The sequence below is a fragment of the Tachysurus fulvidraco genome, chromosome 19 (genome assembly GCF_022655615.1).
Source record: "Tachysurus fulvidraco isolate hzauxx_2018 chromosome 19, HZAU_PFXX_2.0, whole genome shotgun sequence".
NCBI classification, from domain to species: domain Eukaryota; kingdom Metazoa; phylum Chordata; class Actinopteri; order Siluriformes; family Bagridae; genus Tachysurus; species Tachysurus fulvidraco.
Window position 1 is genome coordinate 10,383,961 of NC_062536.1, and position 27,759 is coordinate 10,411,719.

Here is a 27,759-nt window from a genome sequence, read left to right on the forward strand (position 1 = left end):
GAGCTAAAAACAACATTTTAGAAGTTAAACACTTTAGGGAAATGGCTTGTAAGTAAAAAACAAACTAATTAACTCATTATCTTACTATAAATGCTGCTGACTTAAGTCCAAAAAGTAATGTCAGTTATTGCGCTGAGAAAGTTCCCCATATTCAGAGTCAGCTTAAGCTGATACTTCTTCTCTTTTATTAATTTGAACTGCTCTGCTGTAAAGAACATGTCCACATTTGTGTTTCATACATCCGTCACACTGCAGCATCACATTTTCTAGTTTTCACTGAAACTCTACTCCAACAAACTTCATTAGGTCTTATACAGTGGTAACACACATATGGGACAAGCACAGGTGTTGGAGAACATGAGGAGAGTCGGGGGTCACATATGTCCCATGGGGCTTTGCATCAGTGGCACGGTGTGTCCTTGTTCTACATTTGTAACTTGTTTACCGGAGACTAAAATACTGATGTGTGTGTCTTTGTGGCTCCAGTAGATTATGAATCTAGACCTGTTTTTTTCTGATTAGGAATAATAGTAAGCCGGTGAGTTTCACAATGTTGACATTTAAACCCAACGAAAACAAAAATGTCCTATATTCTCTACATCATAGATTATTACAGGTACGTATAGATTCTTAAGAGTATACAGCTGTGTGCTGTTTAATAAGTGTTCTTCAAGTGCATGCTGCACAATGTCGCTTCTTGGTCAACTGAAGTGAGTTACCACACAGACAGAGCCATTCTTTCAGTCCAGCCTCCTGAAGAGACTGTGGTGTTTTGTACAGAATGCCTGACGTACAACCAGCCCTGTGTGCTGAGCCTCTGTGCAAACAGACCAGCTGAATACAACAGCTGGCAACTACAGTCAAATCAACTATAACGAAATAAACAATAATGCTGGGAAAAATGAAATATGTACATTTGGTTTGGAAAGGTTATTCCAAACTGCATTCTGAATAAACGTTACATGTAAGCAAGATCCAGACACACTTCCTTTTTAGTGCAGAATCAGAGGACAATAATTGCATTAGGATGCAACATACTGTATACCTGTCTTCTTTTCAAGGAATTTAATTGGATATTAGAAATTAATCCTAATTGGATTGGAAATAAATATACTTTCATATAAACCTTGGCCAATGTTTCTAAACTGTATGAAACAGAATGTACAGCAAGAATTTGTTGGAAAGTTCTTATTACTTGTGGTTATTGACACGCTCACGCTTCCCTCTTTAAAGTGACTTTTAAAACATTGCTACTCTGCAGATGTGGTGGAAGCCCAACAAACTTGTCATGCGGAACAAAAAAGTGTACACCAAGTAAGGAAAAAGTCTTTGTGTGTATTTTGTTATCAAAAAAAAAATCGACAATTTGCAAACTATATAACTAAATAATTAAATAATTAATTATGCAATTTTAATTACTTTAATTTAATTTTTATTACTTAATTAAAATTAAGTAATTTTCAATAGGTTAATAGTGAGACCTATTAAAGCAAATTCTCAAAATGTCTCTCTCTCACTCTCATATATATATATGTGACGTGACATACGGCTAAGTACGGTGACCCATACTCAGAATTCGTTCTCTGCAGTTGACCCATCCAAAGTGCACACACACAGCAGTGAACACACATACACACCGTGAACACACACCCGGAGCAGTGGGCAGCCATTTATGCTGCGGCGCCCGGGGAGCAGTTGGGGGGATTCGGTGCCTTGCTCAAGGGCACCTCAGTCTTGGCCGGCCCGAGACTCAAACCCCCGACCTTCAAGTTAGGAGTCAGACTCTCTAACCATTAGGCCACGACTGCCTAATAGGAGAAACAATAAGGCATAAACTTCAAAAAGACTCAAATGGTGAGACATTTACTGTCTATTACCAGTAGCGCCTGGTAATATATGTATATATAAATACATGTAGTCAATCATACAAGTTTATTTATTTCAGTAATTTAACTCAAATAATGAAACTGGTGTAGTATATTCAGTAGTAGTATTCAGTACACACAGACTGAAGTAGTTTAAGTCTTTAGTACTTTTAATTGTGATGATTTTGGTTCACATTTAACAAAAACCCACCAATTCACTCTCAAAAAATTAGAATAAGTTGACATGCCAATCAGCTAATCAACTCGAAACACCTACAAAGTTTTCCTGAGCCATCAAAATGGATTCTCAATTTGTTTCACTAGGCTACACAATCATGGGGAAGTCTGCTGATCTGACAGTCAGAAGACAATCGTTGACACCCTTCACAAGGAGGGTAAGCCACATACATTCATTGCCAAAGAAGCTGGCTGTTCACAGCGTGCTATATTAAAGCATGTTAACAGGAAGTTGAGTGGAAGAAAAAGATGCACAACCAACCGAGAGAATTTGGGTGGCTACAGTTGATACAGTGTGTAATGAATTTATATAATACACGAGTTTCACTATTTGAGTTGAAGCTCGTGATATAATTAATATATATGTATATATATATTAAAAATATACTATATGATATATTTATATATATTAGATACATAGATAAATTATATATATATATATATATATATATATATATATATATATATATATATATATATATATATATATATATATATATATATCTATCACAATGACTTGTTAATACAGAAATAATAATATATTCGATAATATAAAAATATAAACCCGTGATCTAAAATTACAGCCAGCACTATATTTTCAGAGCTGCTGTGATAAACAGCTGCATTCAACAGTTTAGAAATAATTCAACAATGCATTCAACATAACCAAGTAGTTGAAGGGGTGATTTTATGAAAGAAACCATAGTGTTTATCCTCTCCTGATAATGTCTCTGTTGATGAACGATCTCATGTTTTCACTGTTGACAGACAGGCAGAAAATCACTGGCTAATATTTTTGATGTGAACCGTGGTGTCTGTTCACACAAACATGTTACTAGAGTCTAGCTATCTCTAGTTAATCCCGTTGTGTTCCTGAATTTGGTGTTGTGTTTTTGTTTGTATGCTTTTTAGTTTGATTATTAGTTGTAATCAGTTCCCCAGTTCAGATGTTCCCCATCTGATCTCCCTTCTTTTGTGTCATTAACACAGCTTGTGTCTCTGACTCTGGACTGTCTGTATAACATTTCCTTGCATAATATAGCATAAAAATGAAGAAGTGCTCATGCCTCAGCTGCATGATAAAAAGATACTTGGCCTACAAAAAAACGACTTTGCGAACAAGCGTCACTCCACCGGGACACATGCTAAGGATGGTCCATTTTTAAAGGTTTATTCATATGCTTGTGCCTTACAACACTGAAAAGGACTTCAGAGTAAATGTTCCCTTCATATGATAATTTATCCTTCAATGTCATATTACACACCTGGTCTGTGAAGTGGGATACAAATACAATAAAAATGGTAAATAGGTTTGCAGGCTGGATGCCAGATCTTGTAATAACACATAATCTAAAATTCAGCCAGAACATTTTATAGCCTTTTTTGTTGTATTATAAGATCTAATGACAATTTTGTGAGCTCAAAGCATCAGACAACAAAAATTATACAACTTACTTTTCCAATTAGCTATAATTTCGTATTTACTAATTATCCCTTCTAGTCCTCGTCTGTCTCTGCTATAACCTCTTACACCATGGCTGATACACAGTGAGCTAAAATGCCATGATATCATTAAATAAAGAACTATAGGGCAGTTATTTATTAGGAAGAAGTAGCTAAAGTGAACTGTGTCCTTTCTGCTTCAAAGCACAGTGGTTGCTGGATGGTATTAAGGTATCAGAAGCAGGATATGATTAGGAAGGCACTCTCAGGATCTTGTGATTGAGTATGCATTTGAATCATAATGTGACAAAGAGTCATCAGTGGTATGACAGGATTATGATTAAGAAGCCTCAGATGGCTGTCATATCATCAGTATTACAATACTGACCTGTATGTTCTGACTGATAGTGAAATGTATACGTCACGAGGCTTCAGAAATATAAGGTCATGATATGAATGAAGCAGCCAGAATATGATCATGATGGAGTATAACATCTTTGGAGGATCATATCAGCTATATGATATAACAGTAGAAGGAGATTGAATAAAGAAAGTGGTATAATCTCATCTTTAATATGACAAAGTTTAAGAGTTTGAGGAAGGCCTGAATGAAGATGCATCCACAGCAGTATGATCTGACAGAGCAGTAAGAGAAATTATATGGCATAATAGAGATATATGATATATGATAAGATAGAGCAATTTGATATATATTATATATAAAACATGACATGATATACTCTATGATATATGATATGACATGACATGACATGAGATGATATACTCTATGATACATGACATAACATGGCATGATATACTATATGATAAGATAGAGCAATTTGATATATGTTTATATATATGACATGACATACTCTATAATACATGACATAACATGACATGATATACTCTATGATACATGACATAATATACTCTATGATACATGACATGACGTGATATACTCTATGACAGATGACATACTCTATGATATGACATGACTTGATAATCTCTTTGATATATGATACGATAGAGCAATTTGGTATATATTTATATACATGACATGCTCTATGATACATGACATGCTCTATGATACATGACATGCTCTATGATACATGACATGACATACTCTATGATACATGTCATGTCATGTATCATAGAGTATGTCATGTCATGCTCTATGATGCATGACATGACATACTCTATGATACATAACATAACATGACATGACATGACATGACATGACACACTCTCTGAGTAAGGACTCACCGAGCCCGCTGATCTCCTGCCGAACATTTAGTCGGTTCCGTTCGTCTGCGATGGCCTTCAGCATGTGCTGCAGAGACTGGTCCGGTTCTCCGTTCTCATCCTCCGCTGCTCCCGCCGCCTTACAGTAACTCTGGAAGGACGCCATGCCCAAACTGATCTCATGACAGTCTATACAGCCACAGAAAACACAACCAAAGCGACCTGGATTAACCACAGCAGATATCCTGTTAATTTCAGCGGTGAGAAGGACGTTACACGCCTGCTGTCATATCACGGATGCGGGATGACACTTCAGTTTTATAGCGCGCTGTAAACCACAAGCGTCCTCTTCTCACTTCCGACTTCTTCAACACAAAAGCTCAGTTGACAGCATGTTTTTCCCAACCGTATTGCAATAAACCCGCCTCTTCTGTTGCGATTGGTTAATCGCGTCATGTCTGATGCGCTTGATTGGGTAGACTTATAACGAACAATACCCAAGACCAATCGACAAGCTTCTTTACCGTACTAGCCAATCAGGATGTAGGGGTGGTCTCTATCAAAAAACTGGTATGTTATAAAATCATAGACGACTGGGAAACACCCGACTTCCTGTAACGCAGGGCAACGGAGAGACCTTTAAAGGGGACGTGTCTCTTAAAAGTGCAGATAAAATAATAATAATAAAGATTGTTTTTTCCCTACAGCCAGTTTTATTACTCAGACTAAATCCAAAAAGCCTGCCTATAGGGCACATATAGATGTAGATATATGTATAGCCTGTATATACTGTATAGCCAAACGTTTGTGCACCCCAACCATATATGCATATCTCATTCCAGATGTATTTCCAGCTGTTATAATAACCTCCACCAATCAAAGAAAGATTTTCACTCCATCCACAACAGCATTAGTGAGAAGTTTGCATATTACTGTGCTTATTTATTACTGTGTGATATATATATATATATATATATATATATATATATATATATATATATATATATATATATATATATATATATATTCTTGTTTGTTTGTTTTTTTGATAATATTAGATAACGACCAGCTAATAGGAGATCTATCCCTCATTATGTCAGTCTATCATTATTTTTCAGTGGACTATTACTCATTTTAGTCTTCAAATTGATGCTCATGTGCTTTCACATTTACTGAGCCCTTTGGCAAAGCAGACTCTGCAGTGGTCTTTTACCCAAAACCCTTTATATATCTTTGTAAAAATGAGTCACAGAGGATGGGTTTACTGAGAGCAAGGCAAGAAGAAGAGAACAAGCAAGGTCAAAGGCAACACCAGTGAAAAAAGATATTCAAATAGTAAGAAAGCTAAATTGCTTTTCATTACTAATTAAACTTGCACTGTAGAAACATTTGAGAACATGTGACTCAGATACCTAAAGCAAAATTAGATCGATGAGATAACCATGGTGAAATATCCGGTCCCTGCAGTCTGGCGGGGAATCAACCCAGCCACTGAGGGGTTCAATTTCAGTGCTGGTCTCAAGCCTGTGTTAAATGGCACAGTAGCATCAGGTGGGGCAGCATAAAACCTGTGTCAAAATCAAATATGAGAATTATTTTAATATGTAAAAAATCTACTGTTGTGACCCAGAACAGGGAGCAGCTGAAGGACAAGGACCACCATAGTGAAATTTCAAGTTTGGTCAGTACAGCTGCCAAAACTCTACCAAAATAGCATCTTGGGTAGCTATTAAGTTATATTCAAACTTCCTTGCTGCATAAATAAATGAACATGTCAATCAAATCTAGAATAGAAAGAGTTGTGAAATAGTCAAGCCCACATACTGGCTACAGTAACCAATCCTGTGTTCTGTCAAATAGATACCCTGTGCTAGAAAAAAACCCACCTGTTTTTAGAGTTTGTCTGCCTCCTGGTGGGTAATTTTTTTTTTTTTTGAGTATTCTAAAGCAATGTATCACTGTTTGCTTATACTGTATATGTTTTCTTTTTCTGTGTAAATTCATTACTATAAAATTACTACTGAGCAATATTATAACTAAATCACAGCTTGCTCAGTGTAAAGGGACTTAAGAGCACAGCAGTGACTCTCTGGCATTTCACTGTATTGGCTCTTGACATATTACAAGACAACTCAGGAATACCAAGTAATTCCCAACAAAGTATACAACCCAGGTGGGACTCGAACCCACAATCCCCAGCTCCGGAGGCTGATGCCTTATCCATTAGGCCACTGGGTCTTTCACATAAGACCTGTTAGGTAAGTAAAACTGTTTACTCATAGTGGCATTTATATTTAAATGATTCACATCACAGCAAGGGATCAATGGAAATGTCTACCAGGAGCTGGGAGTTGGAGAAGGCCTTTTGGCTTAAAAAAGGTTTGCATTAGCACACGGTTTAGAAATATAGACATTGTCCTTTTATCACATTACAGCACTCTTACTCTATATTGTCTTTCTGCTGTACTGCACCGGGGACATGGATTTTCTGTAAGAGTTATGGATAATGCAGCCTGCATTGCCTTATTTCAAGCAGAAGCATGGTGTCGAATCTAATGATCTAGTGATTTTCTGACTAAATACTGTGACTGTCTTGCATCAGTATGGCTCTCCGGGTCAACTCACTGACATTGTGTAAAGCCTGAGTTGCACTCACACTCGACCTGAATCAATTGCACATTTTTTCCACTGTGCATACAAACTGTCTTGTCAATGTCATCCTGTTACACGGTGGAGCTTCTGTCACTGAAACAAATTCCTCGTATGTGAAAACATACCTGGCAATAAAGATCAATCTTATTCTGATTCTGACACTATGACTGTTAACTCCCCACTGTTTCCAATGCCAAATCCCTGGCTATTGTATCTCACCTGTGCACTTTATTTTGTGATGCCATGAACAAAGACTTCTTTTTATATGATCTATTCCTTAATTTATTCTAAAATCTTCATAGTTCATATGACATGGTTTGTAATTATGATCAATTAATTCAAATTAGTCTATAATTTCACTTTTCTACTATCCGAATATAACTTTTACCTCAGGTGATGTCTTTCAAATATATCAGTACAGTGTTAAAAAAAAACACACCAAAACACCATATTAAGAGGTGGGCATTCAGCACAGACCAATTAATCCGTCTTTACTTTGTACAACACAACATATAAGAAGTTATTTGTACTGATGGGATTCTGTTATTTGTGTAAGATTAGGTGCAAAGTCTGAACTGAGGTCTACAAAGAGGTCTTACCTACAAAAAGGTAAGATTACAGTATGTACTTATACTCAGTACCGTTTAGCCTGCTAGCTAAGTGTTAACTAATTAGCAGATAGGTGTTAGCTAGCTAGCTAGATTAACTACAGGTTTCATACTAGTTAAACAATAAAAATACACAATTCTGCTGTACAGTGGCTTTATATAACGACTAAACGAATTTTGCCAATATTTTATTGCTATTTTCTGATTCATGAGTTTTCAATTAGCACTGAGCCGAAGCTAACGACTAGCTACTCTCTGACACATCTGTGTTCAATTTTAATGATGACATTTTTTTATATATATATTTTAATATATAAATGTAAGACTTGTTTTGATAGCACTATCCCTAAATAAAACAATGTCTTAAATGGACTACTTCGGTATAACGTCTTTTCAACGGATACTGGAATTAATGATTCTATGTAGTGATTTAGTGAGTCGTTTGAAAAAGAATCGGTTCTTTGCGTTGTTTACTGTTGACCGTGAAGAGTCGACTCACTCGTGTAAGAGAAATTCTTTTCTTACATGAATAATGCAATTGCAGTGCAAGTTAATACAATTTATTCATGGAAAACTATTAGAAACTTTTTTAGCAAACCTAAATAAAGTGTTATATATTCAATGCCTTTAAGTCTTTATGTTATAATTGTGTCATGAGTATGTTGTTATATGTAAATGAAAAAGGTTTTTATTAAACAAATTTAGCCATACACTGATAAAATGATCAATACTTAATATGACAAAACCAAACAAACAAAGGGGGAAAAATGATTTAATCTAGATACTTATTAGAAATATTTAATGGGTTTAAGTGTTGTATTAAAATACTTCATGTAATAAGACACATGTGGCTGAAGCCCATAGTGTATATTTTACTTATTTTACTGGTATAAATGTAATATTATTTTGCAGATGTAGAACATAGGGAAATAAACAGGGCACAAATGAATAATATAAAAGGTTTTAATTAAAATACAGAAACAGGTGAAACTTTCAGGGCAAATATATTAAAGGACACAGGAAGTGATCAATGTGTCACTGTGAGCTACACAACATGTCTCCTAACCTGCAGAGAGGAGCGTATGTTGCCTCCAGGTGGGGCATTGATACATGGCCACCAAAATTTAGGAAGGCACAAAGAAAAGTAATGTTACAAACTCTCAAAATGGTAAGTTATTTTGGGAACTAACAGAATAGGTTGAACCAAATGATCAGACTCACTAAAATGTGTCAGAATTCACATCATTGATTTTTTTTGCTTATAACAAATAGGATTGAAATTTAGTCTTGTACTGCAGTCTCTATAATACACACAGTCCCTAAACCACCGAAAGTAATCAGAAGCTTAAACTCTTCTGTTGTGTTTAAGACAAGACAGAAAGAGAGAAGTATGTCCTGTATTGGTCAAGAGAAGCAGGAGGATGAAGGTGAGCAGCAGACGGTGAGAAGGAGAACGCTGCAGACCGGACATCGAGACACGCTTGCGGGTCTTTTCGAGGAACTGAAAAACATGGTGTGTCCATCCAGTCAATCAAATCATAACTGTAAGGCTTCTTATAATAAGAGAAGTCCAGCAAAGGTAAGGTTGTTAATACCAACTACATTTAGGTCATACACTCAAGTTAACTGACTAGTTTTTGCAGAAAAGGAAATCCTAGTGTGATATCATGCTTTTATCATAGGGCATGTGTCATATAGTTAATATAACTAGGACAGTAAAACCACATTATTATCTTGTAAAGTAATAAAACATAATAGGTTGTGTTTTTATGTATATTTTATTCTTTGTAAACTTTAGGCATCTGTCAGTGATTAATGTTTAATTATGACCCATTATTTTTAACCATGTCTAGACTTTACATTTAATGTTGTTATAAGGTAGGTCCTGTTGTAGCTTAGGTGTTAATAGTTGTTTCCTCACTTGTCTTTCTCTCGAAATTACTTCTGCTAAATTAATAAAAATTAAATGAAATAAAATGACCATCTTGTCATGTTAGAAAGAAGTATGAAAGTGCAGAGTCCTCTGTTCTAAAGACTTTTCTGTGGTGGAAAACCTACAGACTTCCTTTCATAAACGTTAACTAAACATCTATTTAAGAAAGAATTTCCATATCACTGGTTGAATGGCATGATAATTTATTTTATTAGAATTGAAATATATTAAAACAACTGCATTAATATCCATAAAAACATCACAAACCGGTTATTTGAAATACAGCTTCCGCTACTGTCAGAGATGACTCGTGGGATCTGAGAATCACTCCTGTGGTATAAAAGATAACCAGAGTAAATGATAAACATTTTGCCATAGATCGTCCAGTGGTAGTATAAAAATTAAACCTTTAATACTCTAATAAATATATGAGAGTTTCATGTTTTAACATACTAAGTGTTTGAGACACCACAGTAAAAGTATGTTATTCAGGTATATATAAAAATATACAGTGTTTTCAAAACACAATCAGGACGAGTTACCTTAGTAAAAGAATTCGGTAATCCATAAAAATACTATAGAGACATTTTGTAAGGATTTTACCTGTAAAAAAATCTACAGGATTTTATAAGAATTAAATAAACACGTTAAAACCAGACTCACTTCCGAACCATGTAATGTTTCTGAGTTGAAGGTCTGTAACTTTGATTTCATTCTCATGTTTGACTGAGAATAAACGTTTGATGAAGATGATGATGATGATTATGGGGGTGGTTTTTGCAGTGGAAAATCCTAGATCATGCCATGGGATTTCTTCTGGAGAAAGAGGCTTACCTTAGCAAACTCCTTGCACTGAAAGGTAACACACATGTTTTACTTTCCCTATGAAATGACATATAAACGTTTAAACTGCTTAATTCTAGGCCAAACCTCATTTTAAAATTGTTGGATGCTTTTAACTTTTACTGAGTCAATTACATTGTCACTTATATATTTTGATATTATATATTTAGACTTACTATTAATTATTAATTATAGACATATGTTATGTATTATGACTAAATGTCTCACTTTTCTAGAAGATTATGTTGATGATGATGGAGGACCGAAGAGTTTGGAAGACATGCGAGAGCAGTACAGGAGTCTCTATTCCAAACAGTCGTAAGGATGCCTATGGTAGATTAAATACCACTAGATGGCATTAAAAGCTTACAGTAACAATGACACTGTACCGTCGTAAATCTACAGATCTGTTAAGACTGCCAGTAAAAACTAGAGGACATTTTATAACACTCGTAATGCATTAGACTGTGTCCTTTGAGTTTAGTTTGCTCCATAATTTAAGTTTCATCATATCCAGTTTTGCAGTGTGGTTATGTATTGTGGGTGAATACTGTTTTTTTTTTTTTGTTTTGTTTGTTTTTTCAATTAAGCACATTGCACATCAGTAGCCACAGCTGTACAGATTGTGTTCCTGTTGTAGCTGAGGACCACGAGAGCAGTGAGGTCGTCTCGACTGATGAAGAAACAGACGCTCAGTCCCAGTCATCTGAGACATCTGTCCCTAATATCCAAGAATTTGAGGGGTGAGTTAGATAGTTAGATAGGCAGGTAGACAGACAGAAAGATAGATAGATAGATAGATAGATAGATAGATAGATAGATAGATAGATAGATAGATAGATAGATAGATAGAAATTGTGAATATCTTCAAACGATGGCACTTTCACTCCTGTTTGTCGTATGTGTGCATTTAAAAAAAAAAAAAAACTGGCTGTAACCTAATGAACCAGAGTTAATGTATTCAAAATGCTGCCAAATGCTGCTAATGTAAATTTGAAGTTTATTTATCATTTGCACAAAATGTCACTAACATTTTACGTTGGAATGTAAAGGGAACTGTACAACCAAAATACTTGAATACTGAATAACAGAAGATTGGGAAGAGTGACAAGATGATCAAATACATTATATATACAAAATAGGCAGTATTTAGTAAAAGATAGATAGATAGATAGATAGATAGATAGATAGATAGATAGATAGATAGATAGATAGATAGATAGATAGACAGATAGACAGATAGAATATGATCAAAGCCACTTCAGTGCACCTTGGCACAGATCCTACAAATTGTCTCAGTGTCTCGTAATCTGCTTTAGGCGTTTAGCTGAGTTGTGACTGTATGTCATAGCATTTGATTTATGTCATTTTAACTCTCGTCAAAACTACCGGATTCTTCATAACCTGCGAATTGGGACATTGTCAGCCAGAGACCACTCCCATCAGGACAGAAATGTTACATCACAGGAAAAGGAGTGATGATCAGTCATATTAACCTTGTATTGATTTGCAGTGACATGTTCCTCTAAAGGGATAAGTGACCCGAAACCATGCAAGCCAAATCCTACAGGATAACAGAGCTAAAATAACATCAAACATAAATTAGACGAGTACGAAGTGAGAATCAGTAGGTCATAACACTCCACAGAGTAAGTTACATTTATTTATTAGCATTATGAAAATCTCTTTACCAAAGGAGACCTGATGGGGAGAAACAGTTGGACTTGGTGTCACTTGGTGTTATTCTAATAATCAAACATATTATTCTTATTTTGTTAGTATAAAATCATTGACTTTGGTAAAATGTGAATTTGGGTTTTTGTGGTATAATAGTAAAGGGAAGGTGGAATGCAAGATACATTAGAATAAAACAACTATATCAACCTAACAACTATTTGTACAGCAGCTTTATTTATTTATTTGTTTGTTTGTTTAAATATTGACAGCAGTCATTGTATGTTTAATTCTGCTATCTTTTATATAATAGGTGTAAGCAGCTCTAGCATGTTAAAAATTGTTTAAACCAGGAACTATTTTAATCTATATCATTTATTCCAGTCTTTAATAACTCAGTTATTTTCATCACTGTATTCTAACTGTCGGAACATAAATCATCAAGAAATCGTCTGTAAATAGATGACAGTTGGAATGATCTTAAACTGATATTTATATGATCCTGAGCATGCAAATGGCCTTAAATGTATAACCTAATATACATTAGGAAGAAAATGAGTTCTAGTTGATTATAAACATCATACTATGTCTGATGTAAAGTGCAGCATTTAAACAGAAGCCACACCGTCGTGTTTTCACCATTGTGTTTTCACCATTGTGTTGTGTCTGCTCTAGCATTCATAGGAAAAGAATTGATGATTAATATCTTTCTATTTGGTTGTGTAAACATTTTGAAACACTAATCTATACAGTGTAAGAGGTTTTCTCTGTTGGGTGATGATTTTTTCCAGTTGTAATGACATTTCACAGCCCATCACATATGTTAATAAAATGGGCTCAATTCTTAACCTGAAATGATTCCACAAAATAACAGGGCACACAATGTTGCTGAGAGAGACACTCTTTGTGCAGATATCTCTTTTTCTACAGCGAGACTATTGAGCTCCTTTTGCGCAGTGGAGTGCTTTCTCCAGATCAGACGGGTCTTCCTGTAGTGTCCGAGGCCATCTCTGGCTTGTGGAGCTCTCTTCCTCCAGAGCGTAGAGAGGAAGCACAGCAACACGCTCTAGACCAGAGATCTGCCTCCTGGGAAAGCCAAACTGAGATCAGTGCCTCACATCTCACCAGCTTAGATCCATCTGCGTCTTACACTGTTGAGGAGGTAAGGATTGACACTGCAAATATGGGCGTGTTTTGAAAGTCATTTGCACTGCCTTTAAATTTCCAATTTCCTGCCTTAGTTACAAATGGCTATCGATGGCCGTCTGTTTCTCAGGCAACAGTTCATTCTCTGTTCTTTCAAACCCCTGAGCCAGACTTCCTTTAGCACCATTAATTTTGTTAATGTGTCAATAGCAGAGTCTGCTAGCTACATAAACAGGATCCTTCCTCAAGGCCCCATCCAATATGAAAGTTGTTTATCACTGTCTAGAGGACATCAGACACAAGAGCACAACAGGAAGTCAAAAGCTCATGCAATTTCCAGCTCGTTGTATCACAGGAGCTTGTGATTGCGGCCATCACTCCATCCCTCTATCCATCTATCCATCTATTCTATTTCTATGTTGGAGTATCACACACACAATTGTGTCTTGTACACTCTGATAATGTCATGGGAGAAAAGTGTCCACTTCTGAAAACACAAGACGTTTTTGATTTATGAGAGTCTAACATCCTAAACAGATACAGTTGAGATTTCTCTTTTCACCAGCAGCTTCTCAGTACTGAAAACTGTCAATGGAATATTCACAGACTGAAAGAAATGAGATGGGGGGAAAAAAAGCCTAACTCAATACTTACAGAGCTCCATGAGTGTCTCTTCAGGATTTATAAGAACTCCAGGATTTGATATTTCCCTCTTCTGTGTTCATGTTATTACCTGCAGGATCTACTACAGGATGCCTATGATGTGGTGCAGAGAGATATGGATGCTGCTTCAGTAAACAGGTAATGCACACATCATACACAAGTACTGCACATTTCTACATAAGCAAGAGTTTATTTTACAATCAAGAACTCCAAATTTGATTTTAATACTGAGCGTTAACTATTTGAAAAATTACCCTATAACTAGTTGCCCTATATTGGTACAACAAAGCAAATATATCTACAACAAACCTCATATAATGCTGCTATTGTATTAAGTGTTCATTCTAGTATTTCTGCACATGTACTATAGAATATACAGCATGTACTCTGGTCAGCGCTGCTTTTGTGTAGTGTCTTGTAGTGTATTTTTTGTGTAGTGTCTTTTGCGTATTGTCTTGTAGTGTAGTGTCTTGCAGTGTATTGTCTTGTAGTGTATTGTCTTTTGTGTAGTGTATTGTCTTGTAATGTAGTGTCTTGTAGTGTAGTGTCTTGTAGTGTATTGTCTTTTGTGTAGTGTATTGTCTTGTGCTTTGTCTTGTAGTGTATTGTATTGTTTGTTTGTTCTGTCTTTTGTCCTGCACTGTCTTGTTTATCTTGTCTCACACTGTTTACACCAGGTTACACAGATGCACTTTATGTATCTAGGACTAACTTACTAAGTCCTTATAGCTCTGTGTGTTCTATGTAGCTCCGTGATCCTGTAGAAACGTTGTCTCATTTCTCTGTGACCTGTAACAGCTATATGTGGTTAAAATGACAATAAAATCTTCTTGACTCGACTTGACTTACATGCTTAAATTAAATGGTTTGACCAATCTTATACTTCATTTGAACTTATTCCATCATAAGAAACCAGAAACCACAGAAGTTGAAATTCTAAATATTTGCCTTTTTTTTTTTAACCATACAGGTTTCATATTTAATTTTTTAAATCAGATTCATATTTTAATTCTTACTGATGTTGAGCTTCATTTAACATTTCTTAAATCACCTGAAATCCATATACAATCCAAACTAGCCCTTACTCAGTAATAATGATTACAGGCTGAATTCGAAATGGCTTTTTCTGCCTAGGTACGCTCACTACATTTAGCCAAAAGGCTAAAACATTTAAACACTCTTTAACGAGGCAGACAGTACAACATGAGTAACCAAGAGGAGTAAACCGGGAAATGGAGATTTTTCTTTGTCTGTGATTATGGAAATATTATGAACATTTAGAGTAGCATTAAAACAGTGAAATTTGTTCTGGCAGCCCTAATGGAAATGCATTAAGCCTAGTGTTTTTTTTTATAATGGACGAAAGTGCAAGTGCTCATACGGGAAAAATGAAGCCTATGGGGGAAAAAAATCTAAATGCATCTTTTTATAATCACATCATGACGCACTGAATTGAAATGAAGGAAGATGTGCCTAAAGATTCCTAGCCATTACCAGAGTATAGGATATTATGGTACAAGCTTTATAACAGACATGATATTTCTGCCAGTAGATCAGCAGCACATGGATAATGTAAGATTTGCATCATAGTAAGTAAGCAGAATTATTTAGAAAATAACATATAGAGAAAAAAAATATAGTCAAACGTGCCATGAACTAGTTGATGCACTTAAAGCACAGTTTTTCACTTTACCGTGATAACAACAAGCAGATTAGCTAAGCAGGGATATACTGTTTTAGGAGAACAATGATAGGGTATTGAATATAGTATTTAGGGACAGAGGAACCAAAAGCTGAGATAATATTCATTGAGGGAGGAACTTAAAGTGTTGTCTAGTTTCAAAAGAGAAAATATTGCCAGAGAAACATCTCCAGAGAAGGACAGAGAGAGGAGGAGATTATAGAGGCAGGTAGATGAGTGGATTGGCAGGGGGAGAATAGTCTCCTCACGTAGCACTCTAATCCAGGATGTCTGCTGCGTCTCGATTGAAGCAATCAATCACAGTCAGGGGGGGCGCTCCCTGTAGAACAGGCATGGGGCACGCACACACACACACACACACACACACACACACACACACACACACACACACACACACACACACACACACACACAGGATTAGACTCGAAATACAAAGAAATAGACTTTAGCATACGTAAACATAGATAAGCCTTTACACATAATAAAGGTAGATATGAACATGACAGATATTCAGAAACGTAACCAGTTTCACACGAATGAAATGGCACAAAAAAAAAATGTGATACTCAATTATTCATGTGAATGATGACCAATTTTAGATTAAGATTAGAAATGTTCGAAAAACGAGAACAGTTGCACCGCATTTCATAGATGTTGCCTCATCATTAATATTTCCAAGCCCAAAATAAACAGACTAAAATGAAACTTCTATGAAATTGCTACACATATTTTGCTACTACATTAAAGCAGTATTGTCCCACTATGAATTGTAATATCGTGCTAGAACATTAAAGGTATATTATATATATTAGATATAAAATATTCAGCTGTGAGGGAGTGCGAGAGAGATTTCCTTTAACGTTTATGCCTCGTCAGTGTGCTGATATTTACACGTGCACTCCCATCGCAGCAATCATTCAAAGTTCTGTCTGCCAGCTACAGTTTTTTTTTTCTGTGGTGCAAATGCCATTGCAAAAGCTAGTTAGAATAAGATTTACCTTTGCTGGTGTCAATCCCACAGGCCTGCAGTACTGCCGAGCTGTGACTATGAGAAGCTGAAGCAAATCTACAAGGACATCTCAGGCTTCATCTGGAACCACGTGGCTCAGGATCAGGAGCTTCCACAGTTAGAAAGAGCTGAGGTAAGTATACTCAGTCCAAACATTTTGTTTTACTTTTTATTATTTACAGAGCTGATGGGATTGTTTGCTGAATTGCTTTTGTCCAGTTTATTCATTCAAATTCAACTTCAGGTTCAGATTTTAGCTTTTAATCCTGCTCATGTGTAAAATGCAGGCAGATGTTGGAACCCTCCGTGTCTGTGATGCCATTGTACGCTTGCTGCACTGTCGATAGCCAGGTTAAAATGTTGAAAGGAATTAAGATAAAGTAAGATATCCAGCAGAACATACAGTACAGACCAAAAGTTTGGACACACCTTCTCATTCAAAGAGTTTTCTTTATTTTCATGACTATGAAAATTGTAGATTCACACTGAAGGCATCAAAACTATGAATTAACACATGTGGAATTATATAAGTACATAACAAAAAAGTGTGAAACAACTGAAAATATGTCATATTCTAGGTTCTTCAAAATAGCCACCTTTTGCTTTGATTACTGCTTTGCACGCTCTTGGCATTCTCTTGATGAGCTTCAAGAGGTAGTCACCTGAAATGGTCTTCCAACAGTCTTGAAGGAGTTCCCAGAGATGCTTAGCACTTGTTGGCCCTTTTGCCTTCACTCTGTGGTCCAGCTCACCCCAAACCATATCGATTGGGTTCAGGTCCGGTGACTGTGGAGGCCAGGTCATCTGGCGCAGCACCCCATCACTCTCCTTCATGGTCAAATAGCCCTTACACAGCCTGGAGGTGTGTTTGGTGTCATTGTCCTGTTGAAAAGGTGGTGTGTCCAAACTTTTGGTCTGTACTGTAAATGACTGAATGAATCGGTACAAAGGGAACAAAAAGTTACACAAACACTAAACCTGATTTCTGACTTTTATCAGTTGTTATGGATGCAAACTCATCTCTCAGTGATTTGAGGATAGAGGAAAGTTTTCCTCAAAATTACAACAAACATAGTCACACAGATATTTCCACATAAACCACAAACTATAATCCTTACACACATGCTTTAGCTGCATAAACGTACGAAGGTGACTCGGAAAACTAAGCTTTATGCTGATCGATATTTCTTTGTTAAACAACTGATTTATATAAGATTATGATATGTAGCCGTTATTTAAGGAATCTCAGCACAGCATCTGTAATGTTTCATTAAAGCTGGCCATGTTAATGAACAACAACCAACAAACTTGAAGAGGTTTATATTTATATTTGTTCTATCATATAAACGGGTACTACTTTGCCTCAGTGAGCATATAATATTTGATCACGGCACGTTTAGCAAGGAGAAACACACATGCTTTCCTAACGAAACTAAATAAAATGTGAATCATTTCTATGAGCCAGAAAGAAGTGTAAAATGAACGAATGGAACATTTACCCAGTTTAAAAAACAGCCTTTATGGTAATATATTCAAATACAATAGTTTTCATTGTACTGTATATCACAGCCATGACATGGAACCTTGGAGCAGAGAGGCTTAAGAGCCCAACAGTGGCAGATCGACAGTGGGCTTGCATGTGCAAGCCAGTTTACTACAGTGTAGAGTTTATTATTTACCCATAATACCACAGTGCGTTTACAGTTAGTCTCAAATGAGGTGTTGAAAATTTTTCTTTAACAGCAGTTCAGCTGCAGGGCAAATCTCAGGTACATTAACACACTCTAACAAGTTCCTGTTTCTATAGCAACAGCTCATTCACAGGGGGTTGTATGACAATCAGGGGACGTAACACTAATAATAATTAACTGTTTAAAAATGCATGGAATGTTAAACGTTTTTACATTAAAGTAAGATTTCTTTTCTCTATTTTCCACGTTTATCCTACAATCAACAAGTTTCAGGACCTGTCTCAAGCATCTGAGTATGAAGATCTCCTGATGTGTTCAGAAAGCTTCGATGACGATTTCTAGCTGTTCCTCAAGCCTTCATAGCGGCCGCTTTCCAGTTGATTTGACGGTGAACTCTGTTATGTTACGTTCGAGGTGTTGCATCATCAGTATGTTCAGATGAAATGTATTTAAAAACAAAACAAAACAGTGCAAAACAACATTGTGTTCAATCTCGGCTTATTGTCATATATTTCATGACGATGTTTCAGTAAGCTGTGAGAGTTCCAAAGTTCTGTGAGTGTTAAATGTGCAAAATGAAGCCAGATTAGTCAGTAACCACATCTCTGTTAGTAACTCGTCTGTGAATAAACCTAGTGATGTGTTTGCTGAGTGCAGTCAGTGTCTGAATTACCAGCAGTCATTTTAGTGTGCATTTCCTTATGCTGGAGCATCTTGTGCTGGGGTTTCAAGAAACTCTAATATATCAGGAAGAAAATAGCAAATATTACACACGATGAGCAAAAGGAAACGTTTTGCACAATATTTTTTTATTCAAGTAGCAGAAAATCTCCCAGTCTTGGACATTTAGACTTTAGTCTCTCTCTCTCTCTCTCTCTCACCCCCCCACACACACAGACAAACAGACAGACAGACAGACAGACACACACACACACACACACACACACACACACACACACACACACACACACACACACACACACACACACACACACACACACACACACACACACAGTCTGGACACATTGAAAACTGAAGTAAACAGTATATTAGATTACATTTTCCAGCAGCCATGCTAGAATCTCAGACCTGCCAACTTTTACACATTAGTGTAGGAGCTCTGCAGAGTATACTTGTAAAACTTAGCACTCAAAACCGTGCCAAAGAAAATTCCCCCCTCCCAGCAGACCCGCCAAACGAAAAAAGGAAGATGACGAAGGTTCTGCATTCATCTCATCTTGACATGGCATTGTCGCTTTGTGTCAAAGACTTTACAAAGTGCAACTTGACCTAGCAAACATTAACCTCAGTTAACTCTATAGATTAGGGATGCACCAACATTTTCTTTCCAAAAAAACAAACAAAAAATTTCTCCCCAAAACAAAACAGTCTGAAAATGTTGACCTAAAATAAAAGACATGAAACAGGCATATAGTGAAAGATAAAAAAATCACTCTACAAATGTACTAATGTTAATGGTAATTCTAAAGGAATTTGGAGTTTGTCTCCTTTTTTGATTTCCTCTCCTACACCAGTTAGCAGAAATGTCTTCCATTAGCCTGAGCAGCAGATTCACATTCAGTCATGTTGAAACATTTCCCTGTTTTTTTCCACTACATATATACAAATGAACTGTAAACCAATAAGAGCCATCACCAGCTCACTAAAAGCAGCTACTGTCTGATGTTAATATAATCCTCCATGTTCTTGGTCAATCCCATCATTATTCTCATTTTTTGAGATTTCTGGTTGTGTGAATTGGGTTTGTTTCATTCAAACACAACACAAACTAGATTTGTAAAGTTCGTCGTGACAAACTTTGATGTTGGCATTGACGAGGCAAGTATTTGCAAAGGCCGGTGCTTTTTGGAGGCGAGTGAACATAAAGGTCAGTGTTACTTATGGAGGCAAGTGGACAGAAAGATAGGGTGCCAAAACATTTGGAGACAAGTGGAGACGAGCATGTGACGTCATCCGAATACTCCTGAGGAAGGTCCCCTCATTGGGCTGAGTGTTTTGATATGTCACATGTTCATGTTGTGCAAATTTTTGATTTTCACGTGACATCACGTCACGTCACGTGACGAAAAGTAATAGCAACAAACTTCAGACCAGGTTCTACAACATATCCGAATTTGGTGCATGTGGCTCGAAAGCCCTAGGAGGAGTTACTCTTGATACATTTTTGTCTAAGCTTAAATAGGAAAACAGAATGTTGGCTTCTACAAAGCGACATAATGAAGGAATTTCCATATCCAGAGATTTACCCAGACCTTAAATTTAGGTTTACAGGAAAAAGTTGAATCTAACCTTGGAACATGGTTCACAATTATTGTACATCATATACACAGTGGCCTTTGGTCTACATGTAAAACTTAAACCTAAGTTTACAAACCTTCTATGTTTAACGCACGAGTTAGTGCATTTCTATTAGCTGCAAGAAATATATGTGTAATACGTATGAAGAACAAATGGCAGTAAAACATTAAAATCACAATGAGCACAGAAATATGAAAACATATTTAAATGCTGAAAAAACACATGGGTTATTTGGGGCTTTCATCTGTGTCAGGATTGCAATCTTTAGCCCTCTTGAGCTCTAATAGGAAACGTGATTCTACAAAGGTGCTATGAAATCTAAGACATCTCAGCTATTCTTTTCTCTCCAACACTACGTTATATTCTGTAAAATATGTAAACATCATATTATTAATACTTGAACAACCTAATTTCTCCAGTGATCACTTTCTTGACAAAAATGACTGGGGATCCCTTTCTAAGTCTCTGTGTTACTTAGACTGAAAGCTAGTGTGTTATTAGACTGAGATCCAGTACTGCTAAACATTGCCCTATGACTGAAAGCACACAAACAAGCTAAATTCAGCTTCTAGGCAATAAGTAGAGGGAGTCCATTAAACCACTGCTATTTTTCAGCAGTGGCATTTCCTCTGCTCATATTCAGTACTGACTGCTCACTGGAACACAAATCAGCCTGGTACAATTTTTCTGCTCATCCAATGGTTTATAAAATCTCAATTCCAGTTCATACAGGAGGTCAGTCAGGGAATCTGGTGGATTGAATTCATTCGGAACAACAGCATGACATCCAACAGATGACACACTGCACTACCGCTGTTTCCAAAGCAGTGACTAAATGGTCATCAAGACATCATCCTGAATGATAGAATGGAAGAACACACTGCTCTGACTTACGCCGAGTGTCCGTTATCACGCTGTTGGGTCCGTTACCGACCGACCGCCCTGCTTTCCTATGTGATATCTAATTATACCACCTGAAAAGTGAGAAATATGAAGGTGACGTTGCTAGCTGTTGTTGTCCGCTGTCATGTATTTAAGTGCAGCGAATCCGTAACGGCGGGACATGTTCTGCTGAAACTCCTCTTTAAGAGTCTTGAGACAAACACGGTACTGTTTATTGGAGCGGAACTTGGTGATGTCGAAGCTCGGTGCGTGAGGCATGTGGATCATGTAGGCATTAGGTAGAACCACAAACTCGTATTCCTGTTGGAAAGAACAAGAAAAGAATCGATTCAGAAATGCATTAGGAGACCCGGCTACTGAAATATTTAAATCGGTTGTATGCTCATCGCAAATATCTCTCAGGTTCTGCTGCATAATTGTATTACCATTAATGTATTAGTTCATTAATAAGGACAGAAATGCAGCTGCATTAATAAAGATAGAGACGTCTGTAAATCAGACCTGGCACCTGCCAAATGCTCTAAATGTCACACCAGTAATTAAAAAAAAGACAGATTCATACTTTTGATCTGTTCAGAATATTCTCGAATTATAATCTCTAATTTTTTATTTCTTACACTACGTATTTAACATCATTTGATACAAAGATTTGTGCAAAAACTCACATTTTGTGACATTTTAAACTGACAGACTGTACTGTGAATGAATCACAATATAAGATCAGAGATACGAATAAATTTTTACCCCGAACTTATTGGAATGTATCAAAATGATTATTTTTTTAACGCCATTAACCTATATTCATTTTAGCATTAAAGGTAAATGATGCAGGAATAATAAACACCTAGTATAAGTTTATAGCATCACATCACACTGCTGCTTCTGCTCAAAACGCCATGATCGATGGAAGTGCAAGTGGAAATTTTCTAACTATTTTGACCTGAACAACAATCTGCTTTGGGATTTTCTCAGCAAATTATATATCAGAAGTCAAACCTGTTAAAATGTTCCACAGAAACCAAATTTATTTATTTTCCTAGCTTAGCATTTTTCTGTGTACATTCATGTATAGTACACATCGTTACCCAGAGCGACTCATATTTATCTTATTTCTACCTATCACTGAGCACTCGAGGGTTAAGGACGTCGCTCAATGGCCCAACAGTGGCAGCAGTTCAGTGTTGGGATTTGAATCAACATCCTTGCAGTCAATAGTCCAACCTCATAACCTCTGAGCCACCACTATGTTACCTTATTAGCCTCTAATCCATCACATACATGCTGATGGTTTAAATGCATCACTAATTAAGATAATGTCTTTTATGTCAAATTTTACAGACACCAATCTATAAATTCAGCATCAGCCACTCAATAAGAGCCAACCATAAAAAAAACACATTTTAGTTTAGTTTTTCTTCTACATCACTGTTTACTGTAATGAATTGCAGTGATTTGGTGTTCCCCAGATGAGCACGGCTTCTTTTAAGCCTGGTTGTTCTCAAGGTTTCTTCCTTGTGTTGGAGTGGTACTTACTTTCTCATTAGGGTTTGAAATCTACATCTACATTCTGTACACTTTGTGAACAACGTCTACTGTTAAGAATTCAATTATTAAATGAAGGCTTTCACTGGCTTATAAGAAGAAATAAAAGAATTGAATAATGAGAAAAATAAAATGGCTTTAAAACTGAGCACGAAATGTAAATAATTACAAGTCAGAAGCTGCCCTTCTCTAATTTCCCCATTAGAGAGATTAACAAAAACTTTCTTGTTCTTGTCTCTTTCGTGTAGAATGGTTTATTTATTTATTTATTTATTTACTGAAAAGCCAAAGTGTGGTAGAACTTTTCACAGCTCAATATCATTTGGTAGCTTAAATTTCTGAAGGCTCAAATGATCTGTGAGGAATGTCCGATTAGACAGAAAGCTTCATTCTTAATCATAATTTTTAGTTCATCTTTGCTGGTTTACCTGTGCATCTAACTCCATAATGTGAGCCACTTTGTTCCAGCCGAATCCCACAAATCTGCGGTCATATTCTGGACTGTCCCTCCTCACCATCACATACGGCTCAAAGTCAGATTCCCACTGCACTCTGTACGGCGTTGTGGCTGTGCGCCATTTTGCGAAGTTGGTTGGAGCATGACCCTTTGTCCATACATGGTACCTGAGAAAAAACAAAGATTTCATCATCAAACAAAGCAGGAAACTTCTTGGCTACATGAGCTCACTGACACATCTGACATATTTTGTAAAGAAACTTCGGGCAACCTGAAGGTAAAGAGGGTGCCCATGTCCAGCTGGGACAGAAGCTCAGCCTTGGATTTGGGAAAGGACAGCCGGTATCGCAGTGTCTCAAATGCAGGCACCACCAGAGCTTTTTTAGTGTGAGCCATGTCCAGCTGTACTACAGATCTCCTGCAGGAAAGACATTATACAGTACATTGACTTAATAAACAAGGCAGACTGGACATACAATAACATTTGTAAATTTCCTCTTGATGAAAAGCTTAAACATTTCTAGACTATTTTTAGTCATGCGAGTGTCCAAGGCCATTTAGGAAGCCTTTAAAGGACTAAAGAAGTACAGAGATCTTGATTATCAGACCTGCCAGCCCTGAAGTGGAACGACAGTGCAGTCCTGCTGGAAAACCAACAAACAAAAAAACCCCTTCTCTTTTGTCAGAAAATCAAAAGTGCCGTTTTGAACATTTTTCGTTCGATTTTTTTCATTTGGTGGCTTGAATTTCATGTCATTCCTAATATATATAACGAGTATATGTTAATGACAGGTGTCTAATATTAATATCCAAAGTCATAGTTTGGTTTTACCTTGATCAGACAGTTGGGAACAGGTACAGTACGCATCTATGCATCATTCTCATGAATCATGCCAAACAGCACATGTGCTATTTTTATACGCTGGTGTACCCTGATGTTAAAATGCAGAATGTGAAATATGTGAAGGCTGACAGGTCTGGATTATCCTGCTGAGGTGTGTTTGGAGTAGAAGCACAATAGATGCTGACTAACCTGAGGTATTCGTAGAGTCCGTACATGGGCAGGAAGTCGATGTCAGACAGGAACATATAAGGTGTGCTGACTTGTTTCATGGCAACATTGCGCAACAGGTTGACAGGGTAGAACTGACCCTCTTTGTAGACGATATGGTATCCCACATTGCTTCTGCTCATGAGTACCTCAGAACCCTGGGCATAACGCAGGAATTGCTGTGCCTCAGCATCAGACAGGTAGAGAGCCAGACTGATGGGTCCTTCCCAGTGTTTACAGATGGCCTCTAGCATCTGCAGCCTGACAAACACAGACATCTTCTTTCATCAAATCTACTAACAGGCTTTCATGAGGTATTGACTAAAAGCTTCTGACATGGACATCCATATTACTGAGGTCACACCACAATCGTTAATCATTCTGGCTTGTAGTCCTCTTTGATTTATCTGAGAAAGGTTATACTTCCTTGATTGTCAGACTGGTTGTTTATAGGCAGGGAGATGGATTTAGATTCATTGCCCCGTGTAAAAAATAAAGGTTTTACCCTCTTGATATGTTTAGTCAGACAAACCTAGGAACACACAACACCATTCTAACCGTACCAAGTATATGAGAACGGGGGCGGATTCAACAATTTGAATTGTAATATGATCTGTCCATGTTTGTTTTTGATTTTTTTTTTAACCATACTAGAGTAACCTCCATTTTTTCTGCACAGGGGACATGAAGGAAACCCTTTAGCTACTGTTGTAAACACTGTATTACCTTGTTATCTCTGCTGTCACTCCTAGCATGTTCCTAAGCACAGCATCCACAGTTTTATCATATGGTGAAACGTCCAAACTCTAACACTCCTAATAAGGACAGCCTGTCACCAAGAGACGGACGGAAACTTCAAATACTGACAGCATCCATTTTGTAAGCTTCAGAATAAGGATTTCTCTCTACAGTCCTCTCGAGGTCCTCTCAAGATAACAGTCACTGTAACTGTCTGTATAACCTGTCAACTACTTCATTTCCTTTCTGCAGGCCATTTCTGGCACAGCACACTGCAAATCTGAAGTAGGTCCTAACACTTGACATCAGAAATCAGTGGCTTCTTCAGTATTCAGTATTCAGTGACTTACGGATATGTCTGAGAACGGGGCACGAGCTGAAGGACTCTCGGTACAGGAACTGGATACTAAAGAATTGAGTGATTATTAGAGGGAACAAAGAAAAAAAAAGAGACTTGTTCATAGTGCCCCTTGACTTTAAATGCTTAGAATTAAGTGATTAAATTTAAAAATCTACTCTAACGTGGAGACTTAATAATGTGTTACTGAGACTGACAGAATAGGGTTGGAATCGTAATAATACGGTTCTGGCTGAGAAAAAAGTCTGATGATTCATTCACTACATCTCATTTGAGGCCAGTCTCAGTGATTCAAACTGGAACTTGTCTGTTAATCTGTTGCATCTTCATCCAGTAAAGACAACCTTTGCAGAAATGACCTTGACGTGACCTTTATTTCCCACCCGATCTCAACCAGAACTGACTGACGCTGTTCAGTGCCAGGATTCTCACTCACATGTGTCATTATGGACCAGAGCAAACTGAGCGCTTTCTCATTACTGAAGTGAAGTGTTGCTGAACGATACAAAAAGAATGCGAGAGCAGGAAGTGTTCATGCAACATGGATATTTAAAATCAGTCTCAAATATCAGGAGGGTTTAGAGGGTTTATTTGTTCAGCTGAAGCCTGTAATAAATGAGTAAAAACAATCTTTCCTCAGACTGTGCTTAGAACAGCAATGCCTTGTTTACTGAGAGCACACAACACTCACTAGTGTTTCTCACACACCCACTGTGTTAAATTACTGAGAGGCTTCGTGCTCCTTCTGCCCCTAACCACAAAATAATCAGAAAGAGCAGTCGGCAAAGTAGATACTGGCCACCAGTCCAGTATGTGCACTTTCTTTTATGTGCGGTTTCCTGTCCTCGTTCAGAAACATGATCGTGAACATGATTTAAATCAACACGTTAACGCTAATAAGCAAGAGAAAATATTATGATGCACATGCACCCATCAACAAAACCAATACAATTTGGAGCAAAACAGGAAGAAAGACATTGGGGGGGGTTTGTTTTATTCTTTCTTGCCATTCACTATTGATGCATAAAAATGCTCGACACATTTAGCTACCCTTTTTAAGCAACTAAAATGTTAGTTTAATTAGAATAGAAGACTTTATTTCTTCAAATATTCCCATATTTGGAGGTTTGGGTCAAAATGCATGGTCAGCCATGATACAGCGCTCCTGGACCAGAGACGGTTAAGGACCTTACTCAAGTAGTGCTGCGGCTTGAACCCCAATCCTCTGATCAAGAGCACAGAGCCTTAACCACATGAGCCACCACTTCCCACAAATTAAAGAATTAGAAATGTTAGTATAGCATAAGTGTGTGGTGGTCTGGGAAAACATGCCAGATGAAATGAACAAGTTGAACTCGATAACAACATGAGTCTAGTTTTTCTTGTTTTCTTGATCAGTTCATCTGTTACATCACATGGTGATGGAGGCAAGAATATAGTGAGAGTTATAATCATAGTTATTCATCTGTAAACGTATATCAGTAAAATGGTGTTGCCATGTTGATGTTAAATGCAGTGTTTACACTTTAAATTGTTAAAACATGTCTCAGATCTAGATTTGTGTGTTGAAAGTCTGAACAGAATCATTAAGCCGACACACAAAGTTCACGTAAGTCGACTTTCAAAATTCAAATAAAACACATGAAACAATAATACAATTAAATCTATAGAATTTTTCCTATA

The 27,759-nt window shown here is 36.9% G+C and overlaps 3 protein-coding genes and 1 non-coding gene across 11 annotated transcripts in view; 1 reads left to right on the forward strand and 3 right to left on the reverse strand.

The window, feature by feature from the left end:
* The window catches only part of kiaa0930 (uncharacterized protein KIAA0930 homolog), a 29,624-nt gene extending 24,449 nt beyond the window's left edge, over window positions 1-5,175 (reverse strand). The window contains exon 1 of the mRNA XM_027151466.2: window positions 4,809-5,175. Coding sequence (XP_027007267.1) covers window positions 4,809-4,953 — 145 coding nt within the window. The 5' untranslated portion in view covers window positions 4,954-5,175. The remainder of the gene's footprint in view (window positions 1-4,808) is intronic.
* Window positions 5,176-6,925: 1,750 nt separating this feature from the next.
* LOC113645501 (stimulated by retinoic acid gene 8 protein-like) lies at window positions 6,926-19,364 on the forward strand. 8 transcript variants are annotated; one of them, XM_047804169.1, is made up of 11 exons: window positions 7,753-7,897; window positions 8,001-8,048; window positions 9,120-9,215; window positions 9,417-9,560; window positions 10,764-10,839; window positions 11,063-11,141; window positions 11,414-11,566; window positions 13,410-13,659; window positions 14,383-14,444; window positions 17,030-17,150; window positions 18,976-19,364. In XM_047804169.1, the coding sequence occupies exons 3-11, from the start codon at window positions 9,195-9,197 to the stop codon at window positions 19,048-19,050; spliced, it is 981 nt and encodes a 326-aa protein (XP_047660125.1). In that variant the 5' UTR covers window positions 7,753-7,897; window positions 8,001-8,048; window positions 9,120-9,194; the 3' UTR covers window positions 19,051-19,364. The 8 variants fall into 8 exon arrangements, with proteins under 8 accessions (XP_027006932.2, XP_047660125.1, XP_027006929.2 ...); XM_027151128.2 differs by having other exon boundaries at window positions 7,754-7,897; window positions 9,417-9,626; window positions 11,060-11,141; window positions 13,428-13,659; XM_027151131.2 differs by lacking the exons at window positions 7,753-7,897; window positions 9,120-9,215 and adding an exon at window positions 6,926-7,045 and having other exon boundaries at window positions 9,417-9,626; window positions 11,060-11,141.
* trnar-ccg lies at window positions 6,953-7,025 on the reverse strand. The gene has a single exon. It is a non-coding gene; the product is annotated as a tRNA-Arg (tRNA).
* Window positions 19,365-19,496: 132 nt separating the features above from the next.
* large1 (xylosyl- and glucuronyltransferase LARGE1) overlaps window positions 19,497-27,759 on the reverse strand; it is a 60,910-nt gene continuing 52,647 nt past the window's right edge. The window contains exons 12-15 of the mRNA XM_027151713.2: window positions 24,963-25,241; window positions 24,201-24,347; window positions 23,901-24,096; window positions 19,497-22,230 (exon numbers count right to left, since the gene is read on the reverse strand). Of these exons, the coding sequence (XP_027007514.1) occupies window positions 22,033-22,230; window positions 23,901-24,096; window positions 24,201-24,347; window positions 24,963-25,241 (820 nt within the window). The 3' untranslated portion in view covers window positions 19,497-22,032. The remainder of the gene's footprint in view (window positions 22,231-23,900; window positions 24,097-24,200; window positions 24,348-24,962; window positions 25,242-27,759) is intronic.